Source organism: Podarcis vaucheri (assembly GCF_965113315.1).
Source record: "Podarcis vaucheri genome assembly, chromosome: 17".
Taxonomy (NCBI): domain Eukaryota; kingdom Metazoa; phylum Chordata; class Lepidosauria; order Squamata; family Lacertidae; genus Podarcis; species Podarcis vaucheri.
The window spans coordinates 42,149,161-42,161,731 of record NC_138755.1 but is presented as its reverse complement, the minus strand read 5'-3'; the positions used below and the strand labels follow the sequence as shown (position 1 = coordinate 42,161,731).

Below are 12,571 nucleotides of genomic sequence, written 5' to 3'. Positions count from 1 at the left end.
GCGAGAGCCTGCGCGGACTGCCTCTCTAGGCTGGGCATTTGCAAGTGTCCTTTGTGTGTTGCTGCATAAACTGGAACCATCTTCAATATTTCTGCAATATGCATGTGTGTGTGAACATATGTCTCAGAAACCCTGGCCCAACGAGGGTTGCAAGACATATGTAAATGGATGTTTAAATATGTGTGCATGTTTGTCGCCCCCCCACCCCCGCTCTGTTTTTCTTTCCCTTCTTCCAAATCAGTGGCAAACCCTAGTTTGCTGTTGCATGTAATTGGGGTAACCTGCCACAGTACAGAACACACAGCAATCAAATTTGTTTCTGCATGAAGTACAAGTTTGTCTTCAGTACTTTTGGCAACTGAAGAGAAGCATAATGCTCTTTGTGCGTTAAAATCTGTTTTTATATATTAAAAAAAAATGATATGCATTTGAAGGGTAGTTGAGAGGTTAGTACTTTGCACAGATGTACCACATTTTGGGCACATGCACCACCTTCTTCTTCAGATCAATACCAAGAGAAGCTGCGCCTGTACAGCAGTGGCTTGCAAGCCATTGTGTCAATATCACATCCTCTAAATCAGGACAAAGTTGTCACATTTTTCTGGCTACCTGGGGGCTTTTGGGGGGATGGGGAAGGACTGCAGCCTGGCAGGAAATGGTTGAATGTTCCTTCGCTGTACACTGCAGTCCCAGTGAAAATTGGGGAGTCCCGCGTACATACACACCTTGGCATTCACTTAAGAGCACTCTTCCACCACACCAGCCTTGCTGCCATCTTGCACCTCCCCGTCTTCATCCTGGTGGGCAGCAACAATGGATGGCTGGAGGTCAGGTGAGCCCCTGCTGTCTTGTTCCTGGTGTCTTGTCTAGTTCGTCTCTTGACTCGTCCGAATGGATTAGTTTGAACGTGAATACTCGGTTGTAGCCTTCTGCACGAGATAAAATCTCTCGGGGCTTGCCAGAAATTCTTGAAACTTTAAATATAAACACTCAAAAGACATTTCTTCTAATGAAAGTATTAATCTGCAGAAATATTGTACTAGGGATATTTATGGAAATTTAGTTTTTGCTTCTGAAATTATTTTCTCTGCATTTCTTACGTGGAAGCATACATCCTTGCTGAAAGAGATGAGAGGCACTTTACTTTTGTATTTACTTTAGAGATCCCTTTTTGTTAGCACTGTTTTAGTTTATGTTTTATTGATATGGAATTCATCAAAAACATGAATCAAATCAAATTTTTTAAAAAGAATAGTATCAGGTATCCAAACTAGGATATATATAAAAAAGAATTGCTACACACTGAGGAAGATCCTAACATCCAGCTGAAGGAATAATAGAAGGAATTGTCACAGTGTCTACTAGTAATTGCAGGCATGCTTACATTCTTTGAAATGACTATTTTGGTGTTTCTGTTGAAATTTATACAGTGTTTCTGTATGGTAATAGCTGTTTGTTTAAATATTCCCCCCATGGGTGAAATTAATTACTATTGTTAGTAGTTACCGTAAGTGGTGGTTCAATGCCAACAAAAGTAACTAATCTCCTTTTGTAGGAGCGTCCTTTCAGAAGGTAGCTGCAATTACCACTCAGCTACATGAAAAGCAGTTTAACTTAGTTGTTTTGCTCTGACATAATGTTCATGTTTACTCAGAAGTCTGTTGCACATGTTTAGTAGACTTTACTTGGTAGTAGGATGCTTAGGATTTTAACCTAACTACTGATTATGATGATAGTGCTGATACCTCCTTCATAACAGCTTCCGTAAAATTATATGCAGAAAATAAGTTACTATTGAAAATAACTTCTTCATGAAATGAATGTAGAAATCTCTAGTTTTCCTTAGCTGCCAAAATCAGGGGAGAACTAGCTTATAGACTGGGTACCTGCAGGCTGGTCGCATGGGGCTATTGTCCAAGAGTCAACTCCTATAGCTCCTACTCTTGTCTTTTAACCACATTCATTTAGGACTGATCTCTCTATCCCATATCAAAAGACTCGAGGGTTTCGTTTAAAGTATCAAATGTAACTGTAAAAATAGTCTTTCTGCAGTTATTAGCAGGGATCCATAGGACAGGAGCACACTGCCAAGAATTAATGGTCTTGTTAACTTTAATGGACTGTGTGTTTTGCCCATGACTCAAATATTCCAAAAGTGGCTCAAGTTATTCCTCTCCCCTTCTCTCCAATGGCTAGCTGGTGAATTGCTGGCTGGCTTCATGCCCACTTTCCTTATATTTAATTTTGTACACCTGCAGCTAATTAATTTTGCCTGGTGCTTAATCCCATGACAGGGATCCCATCGGTAACAAATGGTGGAGATGAATAAGGGTAATAGCTTCTGGAGAAAAGAGCCCATCATTTAGTCATTTAATTTATGGGACTCCTCACTGAATAATTTATCTAGCCATCCTGCAAATAAATAACATTTAGGAATGCATGAATCCCATAGCCTTTGTTTTCAACAGTTAGGAGATTTTGAAAGTTCCTAAGAAGCATGGTTAAAAGAGAGAGTCAGTAACCACGTCTAGTTTTCAAACAGCTAAAATTAGCAATAAAGACTTAAATGTCTGAGGAGATTGAAACAGAGCTTAATTTGTACTAGGCACAGCTGCAGAATTCCCCTCCTTTCATTATACCAAGAGGAAATAGGAAATTGAAGAATAGGAAATTGAAGATTTTTCCCCAAGTACGTGCAGATTCCTTTTAATACACCAGTTCCCACATACCAGGGAAGGTGGAATGAGGGCTTTACGATTTAGTTCACAGAATTACAAGGTGTCTGAAGTTCTGTTTCAACTATTTGCAGATGGCAATGGTTCATGGCATTACGGATTCTCGTCAAGAGAGGTGCAGTCCATGTATCCCTTCAAACTCTGTCATTATGCAACCAGTCCTCAGGTTCCCAGACAGCTAACCTCTCTAGGGGGCTGTAGCAGAAAAATGCCGTTTTGTTGTCTGAGCAATCAATTTGCCTTGCTTGCTGGAAACGTTTTGCTAGATCGTGACTTTCAGAGTCATGAAGTCCATGCTGCTGAGTGGAGTGAAAGGTGTTTGGAAGCATGGATCACCATCACCTCTAGGTGATGCTTTTGGACTTATTGTGGCATTTTTCTCATGAGATCAGGGGAAGTGATGGGTGACATGTAGAGAATGCCTTGTTGAAGTCTGTAAAGTGCCCCAGCTGACATTCACGGGAAGGTTGGATTTGACATGAATGATGTGCTGTGAAAAGTGAGGATGCATTTTCAGAAACTGAGAGCTTTGCTTTCATGAGAGTTTAACTCCATCCACTTTCATCCACATCTCAAACATCTAGAAAGCCATTTCAATTTTGGATAGCTCAGTTGGATAGAGTGTGGTGCTAATAACACCAAGGTGTCACAGGAAGTGTTAGAAACTGAGATATGGAAGCCAGGAGCTAAATGGCACCTTAGACCTGGGTTATGGGCACAACAACGGAATGTCTAGGTGTGCTTTTTTATAACAAGAATACAAAGCTGAAAATGAATGAGCTTCAGCTAAAGTATTATGTTCACTTTTCACAAGGTCTAGTGCTTCCCCTGCCCACCCCCCTAATATTCTTGAGAGGGTCTCTTCTCCGGTCTTCAGAGCGTAGCTGGAAGTGGAGAGGCAGAAAAAGCTCCTCCTTTCCTTCCACTCTGCAGTTTTAATCTGAAATCTTAGGCACAGTACTCCGCCCAGAGCTCAAGAACTGCTTGCATTAATGAAATTCCCTGTTGCAAAATGCGCCTGGAACAGTGGGAGTTTCGAACACTGGTCAAAGGTTTGATCCCTGTATGGGGCAGCTGCATATTCCTGCACTCGAAGATCCGCAGGGTCCCTTCCAACTCTACAATTCCATGATCTCTAATTTGTAACCCATGCCAAAGCAACTTGATCCAGCTGCAGCCAGGTTGTTTGTTTCAGTGTAGTATTGGTAAGCTGACTGTGAGGAAGCACAGGTTTAATCTGTCCAGGATAAGGAGGTGCGTTTTATGTCTTCACCAGCTCTAAACTGTGTAACAGCAGGAGGACTGAAATTACTGGTTCATAGAATAGGATAAGCAGTGCCAGTGTGATATTTTATGTGGTCTTTCCTTTCGTTTGCAGTGGTCAGTGAACTGTGTGTTAATGTTTCACAGCTTCATCAAGCGGCATAACTGAGTATATTGGGATTTCAGGATCTGGCAAGGAACCCTTGGGATGAAAAAGCTCTTGTAATGGCAGTTTAGGGATGTAGGGAGCATCTATTTCCCACCAAATATGGAAATCAAATGGACACATCAACCAGTTATGCCTCTTGGATACATACATGATTATGTAGAGTTTAATATTGGCTCCATGTGGCTTGATTTTTTTATTTCATATTGGAGTGTGTAAAGTATGTGGCCAGGTCTCTATTATATTTGTATGCTTTGGGGGGGGGGGATATGTGAACAATCCCGATTTTTTTTTAACACTATGCCACCCCGCTAAAAATGTTCCTTGTTGAACAAGGTATTTGTGGGCAAAAAAACTTTCCCACCCCTACTGTCCCTAGATAATTGGTTATATCATATTTTAATTGCATTCCCCCCAGGTCTTACTGAGCTTTCAGACGGTCCAGTGTCACTGGAGCTGGAGAGATGCAAGTCTCCCACAACCTCAGGTAAATGTGCTCTGGTATGTCAGCAGTTTGTGATGGTCACTCTGTTTCTCACTTGTGAGATGAAGCACATCTCCACTCTTGAAATATTATATATTATGTTCGCTGGGAAATATATTTGTAATAGGAATAGCAATATTATTATAGCTACATTATGATTTTATACACACACACACAGAATCCTGCAAACTACAGTGGCACCTCGTGTTAAGAACTTATTTCGTTCTGGAGGTCCATTCTTAACCTGAAGCTGTTCTTAACCTGAAGCACCACTTTAGCTAATGGGGCCTCCCGCTGCTGCCGTGCCGCCACTGTGTGATTTCTGTTCCCATCCTGAAGCAAAGTTCTTAACCCGAGGTAATATTTCTGGGTTAGCAGAGTCTGTAACCTGAAGCGTATGTGACCTGAAGCATATGTAACCTGAGGTACCACTGTATAAGGTGCTTTGGAAAGGTATGAAATAACTTGCTCAATCATGTTTATTTTATTTTTCAGATTATTTTATGTTCACTTATATTTATTTGTTTTATTTAATCCCAAAGTTGTGCCCAAAGTGACTCACAGCATAGAGGATTAACAGCAACTAATATAACAATTTTTGACCAAGCTGCGGGAGGCAGTGGAAGACAGGAGTGCCTGGCGTGCTCTGGTCCAGGGGGTCACGAAGAGGCGGACACGACTAAACGACTAAACAACAACAACAATATAATAATTAAAAAATCTGTAGTGACTTTTTAATTTTATTTTTAATGTCACTACAGATCACATAAACGGACACTGTACAAGTCCAACTTCCCAAGGCTGCAGCTCTGGGAAAAGGATGTCTAGTGCGGATGTTTCAAAAATAAACCGCCGCGGTTCTGGAAAGCCTCCATTCAGGAAAGTGCAATCTGCTGCTTGCATGGAGATTTCTTTGCCAGTCACAACGGAAGGTCAGTAGACATATGCATTTGGGAGCTGCTGTTTTCACCTTTTTAAAATTTAAAATTGATCTATGTGGTATTTCACTTCACTTTTTGTGGTAGTATACTTATACTGCTGCCTGTCGATAATTATTAAATGGGCAATTCTTTGGAGGTATGTGCATGTGTGACGTCCTACAAAGGTGGCCAATTAACGTGGAGGCTCCGTAATGTGACAAGTAAAAAAGAAAAACTCTGAGAGGGCTTTGAAAGCACAAACGCACTGAAGGACCCTTGGCAACTATGAGTCGTTTTTGTATTTTAATGTGGTTTTTAAGGGGTTATTATTCTTAGATATTTAAAGAATTTGGCACACAAGCTTAGCCTTCTAGGGTTTCTAATAAGCACTCTCTCTTTTGGGATTATTGCAAGTAATCGGTTTGTGAGATTATGAAGACAAACAGGCTTGGAGGTCTATTCTGGGACAAGGCTGTTTTATATGCTCTGTAAAGACCACCTGTAGCTTAGATGCGTAGGCTTAGGACATACCTATCATCTAACTAACTAACTAACTAACTAACTATCTACCTATCTAACTACCCTTCATCTGAAGATCTCCGGGTAGTCCACAGTGTAAAAATGCAGAATAAAACCACAAAATATATAACAAAAACAAGAACAAAACAAACCAAGAATCCCCCTGATGCATTTAAAAAGACAGCAACTGTTAATCAGCCAAAAGCCTGGCTGAAGAGGAACATTTTCACCTGGTGCCTAAAGATGTATAACGAAGGTGCCTCCTTGGGGAGAGCTTCCAAAAATGGGGCCACTGCAGAAAAGACCCCGTTCTCGTGTTGCCTCCTTCAAATGCATCTCCAATGACACAGTCTCAGGCAGCAGCTTTGATACCTTGGAGAGCTGCTGCTAAACGGTGAAGGCAGTCATGGACCAGATGGACCCCATGGCCTCTTCTCGGTAGAAGGTGTGTTCATTTGTGTTGCTCTCTTTCGGCAGAAACCAGAGAGAACTCCATCAGCCATTCTCGAAGCTCCAGTGTCTCCAGTATAGACAAAGAATCTAAAGAAGCAATTACAGCATTGTATTTCACAGAGTCGTTTTCACGGAAAAATGACACCACAGTGTCTCCTTGCCTTTGGGTTGGTACAGGCCTCGGTATGGTCTTGACGCTATCCCTTAACCTGCCCACTGCGGATGAATTGAGGCAGACGGAGCCTGTAGTCGTTTCTCCAAGCGGTAAGAAATCTTGATTTCCTGGCTTTCTTGAAAATATGTAAAAATACGCCACTAAGCACAATAACTTGTTAAACTCAAGGTTATGTCTCCCTTTGGTGCTGTGGAGGGGCAATGTGGTCAGAAATGTTACGATTTAGGCTTAGTTCTCACTGAAGTGCTAACCCTACATCTCAGCTGTACCAAATCCTTACTTCCTGACATGGTAGTTTTCTATGTTCAAGGAGTTGTTCTGTAGGGAGAAGGATTGTTACACCCCGCCTTGCAGTCCGAAGTGGTACAGCCCCATGCAAATCAGTGAGGGGCAAGCGCTCTTAAGCAAATGTTACTTTAGATTATTTTTATTATAAACTAGACTTTAAACTTCTTCTGCCTTGCGGGATATCTTCAGGAGAAGAAAAGGCTAGGTAAAGGAGGTAAAGGAGACCCCTGACCATTAGGTCCAGTAGTGGCCGACTCTGGGGTTGTGGCGCTCATCTCTCTTTATTGGCCGAGGGAGCCGGCGTACAGCTTCCGGGTCATGTGGCCAGCATGACTGAGCTGCTTCTGGCAAACCAGAGCAGCGCACAGAAACGCCGTTTACCTTCCCGCCGGAGCGGTACCTATTTCTCTACTTGCACTTTGATGTGCTTTTGAACTGCTAGGTTGGCAGGAGCAGGGACTGAGCAATGGGAGCTCACCCCGTTGCGGGGTTTCGAACCGCCAACCTTCTGATCAGCTAGTCCTAGGCTCTGTGGTTTAGACCACAGCGCTACCCGCGTCCCTACACCCATGTAACACCTATTAAAAAGGTAAAGGGACCCCTGACCTTTAGGTCCAGTCATGAGCAACTCTGGGGTTGCGGCGCTCATCTCGCTTTATTGGCTGAGGGAACCGGCGTACACCTTCCGGGTCATGTGGCCAGCAGGACTAAGCCGCTTCTGGCAAACCAGAGCAGCGCACAGAAACGCTGTTTATGTTCCCGCCGGAGTGGTACCTATTAACTACTTGCACTTTGTCGTGCTTTCGAACTGCTAGGTTGGCAGGAGCAGAGACCGAGCAACGGGAGCTCACCCCGTCAGAGGGATTCGAACTGCCAACCTTCTGATCGGCAAGTCCTAGGCTCTGTGGTTTAACCCACAGCGCCAAGGCTAACCCTGCACAAGTCTGGAGGGGAGTTCCTAAGACAGTTGGATGGTGTCTTGTCCGCCTCCTTCTGTCAACTCCTGCCTCCAAGCTGGTGCTGAATGTATTGCTGTGCTTTCCTTTGGAACACATCAGCAAGGCTGAAAGCGGGGAGTCTTGTCATCTGGGCAGCCCAGGACCTCCATTTACACTGCCCAGCCTTGTGCCCCAGAAAGGCCACTTGGGTGCTTACAAATGCAGTGGTTTGACTTCCCCCCTGGAGGCACCTCTACTGTCTCGAGAGACAGATGGATGCCAACAACAGATTAACTATTGCTTCCTTTGCCCAACCAGAGATTGATGAAAATCTCTTCATGGTTGATGAAGATGATGGGCAAAATGGCAAAAATGACTGGGAAAATCAGGAACCAGGAAGATAAGAAACTTTAATAAGGAATGGGGGGGGGGGATACAATTTACTTTGTAAACAACTAAAAACTTTGGCAGGATTTGAGTAATGCTTGCAGTGATTAAAAACTAAGGAGAAAATGGATTATCTTAAGAATATAGAGAAAATATATGATGCAGTAGAAAAAGTTTGATCATGGAGGGGTAGAGAGAAGTCTAAGGATTCAGGGAATCCTAAATGCTGATGATTATGATTAATGTTTGAATTCAAATCTAAAATTGAATAAAAAAGATTTTAAAACAAATAAAACTATTATTTCCTTTGGAAGTAGCAACTGCAGTAACCAGCTCCATCTTCTGACTATTACTAGCTGCGAGTTTGCTGATTGGCTATTTTTGGCTATAGTGCTATTTTTTTCTTGAAAAATAGGTGCCAGAATTCTCCGTGAACACCTCCCTTGTCCCTTACAATTGCAATGGCGCTTACCTGAGAGGTGCCAGAACTGAGTTCCAGTAAGTTCCAACTGGAAAAAAACCCTGGCTTTTTCTTACATTAAGAATAGCTTCCAATTTTTTGAAGGAAAAAAGACTCTCGCTTTGTCATCTTTGGAGGTAGCGGGAGCTAAATTCCTATTTTGCTCATTCCAGGAAACATGACGCCAAGACTGTGCTCCTCCCTTCCGCTCCAGTTGCACATGAGAAGTTAATGGCATGGGTGGGAACTATTCAGATAATTCAAAGAGGTGATAGGAGATTTTCTGACCAGCATAATCTCTTGAGTGCTGCCAGCAGGTTGGCATGCGACTTCCCGGAGTTGACTCCCTCAGGTTTTAGAGATTTATAAACCAGCTTGGCTGTTCTAAAGTCTAATCATTTGTCAATGTCACGAGGCAGCAGAAGAGGAAGATGCACATATACTCAGCAAATGACTGTATCAAGTTGGTTAGTGTGTGTTGGCAGCTATATAGCTAATTTGGGGAAGTTAATCAATCAATGTGAATTATGTTTCCTAGGGACCGTTCTGTCACTGAAGGGAGCAGTGTTAACGTTTGGTTGCTTGAGCTGCACAGGGACCCTAATACACCCACCCTATGAAACATGGAGAGATCCCAACAGCACCGACGAAAGCGAAAGAACAAGAAAAAGAAAACTCGTCATGCATTCTCCCTGCTCGTCCCAGGACATGGGAGACCACCAGTTTGCCGTTGTCTGTTCAGAGAAACAAGCCAAAGTTTTTTCACTGCCTTCCCAGATCTGCCTCTACGTTCACAATATCACAGATACCTCCTTTCTCTTGCGAGCGGATGTGGTGACCATGTGTAACAGTGCTTGCTTGGCATGCTTCTCTGCCCATGGGCATATCATGATACTGAGGTATTTAAAATTATTAAGTGACTCTGAGCTATTCCCTATCGAAGGGAAGGGGAAAATGGCCAGCACATTTAGGGGTGATCCTAATCCTTCTCCTATTCCTAATCCTAATCCTTCTCCTATTCCACATATATGAATATGGATAAAACAAGCACACACACACACACACACACATATATATATATATATATATATATATATATATATATATGCTTTCGTAGATTTTCATATATAATTTATATATATAATTTCAAGTTAACAACCTCTCAGGATGTTTCTGGGGGGAATTTACTGCTGACATGTCTGGTCGATCTGCGTGTTGCCAACCCCTGGAATAGGGAAATGGTCTGGGCAATTAGACAGGATTGCATCCAAGCACTCTCTCCCATTCATCTTGGTTCTTTACCAATTTGAGGGCAGTAGGAAGATGGCTGAAATGCAAGCGATGGAAGATATGAAGCAAGTCCAATAACACAGCGATTAGAGATTGCTCCCTTTCAGGCCTACTTTATGACACTGATAGTGATGAAAAAGTTTTTCTTCTTTGCTATTGTTTTAGCTTGTTGGCCTGCAGAACTGTTCCAAATGCTTTCGAAGGACTACAATTCTGGCCTACAATTTTGAGTTGGTGGTACCCTTGGTAGTCTACTAACACCCAGTTTACTAAACACTTTGGTGATAAAATCACTGGCATCTGCTCCAACTATGATGATGCCTCTTTAGAGTAGAATCAAAAGGGCTCATTGCAAGGGCAATATCTAGTCATGCTGTGATGGATGCTTCTCAGCTTCTTCGTCTCACTTGCTTGGACAGCTACGATTCACATGCTCAACATTGTGGCCTGTCAGAGTTGCCAATTAAGGGAACACTGTGATTTGTTTGTTTGTTTATATTTATACACTCCATCGATTCTACAGAAACATCAAAGCAGTTTACAAAAATATAATAGAAAAATTACAACCATAATTTAAAACATAGAGAAGTTTAAAATATTAAAACAGATTGAAATGACCTCAATTTTGTAAGCTTCTGGGTAGACTTTTCTAAATAGAATTTTTTTTGCAGTAGTTCCACTCATTCCTAGAGGAGCAGTGCTGGAAGTCACTGCTGTTCTAACCCTTAGCCTTTGTCCCAGGTTCTGCCTTGCCTACCATGCTATTTAAAACATGCCTTTTAATATAGAATCGTGGAATCATAGAGTTGGAAGAGACCACAAGGGCCATCGAGTCCAACCCCCTGCCTAGCAGGAAACACCATCAGAGCACTCCTGACATATGGTTGTCAAGCCTCTGCTTAAAGACCTCCAAGGGAGGAGACTCCACCACACTCCTTGGCAGCAAATCCCACTGTCAAACAGCACTTACTGTCAGGAAGTTCTTCCTAATGTTTAGGTGGAATCTTCTTTCTTGTAGTTTGAATCCATTGCTCCGTGTCCGCTTCTCTGGAGCAGCAGAAAACAATATCTTAGTAGAACTTCTGAGAAAGATAATCTAGAGGTTTGGGGGGGGGAGTGTCATCGTGTTGCTGGTATGCACCTGTACCTCACATCCCCATCCTCTAATCTCAGGGTAGGGGCAGAAGTAATAATAATTTATTATTCATACCCCGCCCATCTGGCTAGGTTTCCCCAGCCACTCTGGGCGGCTTCCAGCAGAATATTAATAGTATTTTGGAGGCAGTTAGATAATTTGCACAGGTAGCAGCTTTGCTACCTGCAAGGTTTGGATATGCTTTATGCAAAATGTTTATCATAAGATGAAATTTTACCTGGGGCTACTGTAGCACCTGAATGAACCTGACCATTGGTTGATTTACAACCTAATCCTATACAGGAGCAAGTGGCACTGTGTTCAGTGGGACACACTCCCAAATAAATACGCGTAGGATTGCAGCTGCTTTGATGGCAAAGTTGAGAATCTGGACTGCGGGGAATACTGTATTTTCTATTCCAACGTATAATGTCTGCTTGTTTCTTTCCAGTTTACCCAGCCTCCGCCCTTTGCTAGATGTTCATTATTTGCCCGTAACAGACATGAGGATTGCCCGGACCTTTCGTTTTACCAACGAAGGACAAGCGTTGTATCTTAGTTCTCCCACAGAAGTCCAGAGATTGAACTACAGCCAGGAGATGTTTGACAATCTGCAGGTGAGTCTGGAAACCTCGTCAAACACTGTGGTTGGAAGTGTCTGGAAATGGGCCAAGAAAGGAATTAGAGGAGGGGAAAACATCCCATTCCGTTCCAGAGTGTAGTATGGTGAAAGTACCTGCCTTCTGGTCTGTTGTTTTGCCTAAAATTGCTTTGTTTTTGCCCAGGACATGCTTGGGGAGTTGTTCACTCCGGTGGAAACTCCGGAGGCTCAGTACAGAGGCTTTCTGAAGGGGCTGTTTGGTGGAACCGGAGGCACACTCGACAGAGAAGAGCTCTGTAAGTCACCTTCCCCCTCTCACTCGCATCAAATACAGAACGGAGAGAAAAGCCCAAGGGAGCTAATAGTGAAGGAGGCATTTGCGTGGCGAGTTCCCGCCTCCCCCCTCAGAAATAAAGACACGAGACACAAGAATTTGAGTTAATGAGTCATATTAGGCCACAACTTTATTGATTACAGGAATTGAGGGGTATTGGCTTAGGCATTGGTCACAACAATTAACCGGCTTCAGCCTGCTGGCTGGAAGACCGGTGAGGGTTAACCACCAGTAGGGGGAGTCCTGCGGAGGCACGTCAACTAGGAGCTTCCCCCCCGGGGTCACCGCTTGGGGGCGTGCCGTGGGCCCACTCCTCCATAGGCTTAGGACAAGGCCACGCCCCCCGGAATCCTTTACCGGACTGCCCTTTGTTTTGGGGGAAGGTGGTGACGCTTCCTTCCCCCCTTCATCTACATAACAAAA

General features: G+C 43.2%; 1 protein-coding gene across 4 annotated transcripts in view; it reads left to right on the top strand.

Moving 5' to 3' along the window:
* Positions 1-12,571, top strand: part of STXBP5L (syntaxin binding protein 5L) — a 67,376-nt gene that overhangs the window by 49,508 nt on the left and 5,297 nt on the right. For all 4 annotated transcript variants that reach the window (XM_082206049.1, XM_082206048.1, XM_082206050.1 and 1 more), the window contains 6 exons: positions 4,583-4,651; positions 5,410-5,580; positions 6,565-6,804; positions 9,327-9,687; positions 11,665-11,830; positions 11,999-12,110. In XM_082206049.1, coding sequence (XP_082062175.1) covers positions 4,583-4,651; positions 5,410-5,580; positions 6,565-6,804; positions 9,327-9,687; positions 11,665-11,830; positions 11,999-12,110 — 1,119 coding nt within the window. The remainder of the gene's footprint in view (positions 1-4,582; positions 4,652-5,409; positions 5,581-6,564; positions 6,805-9,326; positions 9,688-11,664; positions 11,831-11,998; positions 12,111-12,571) is intronic.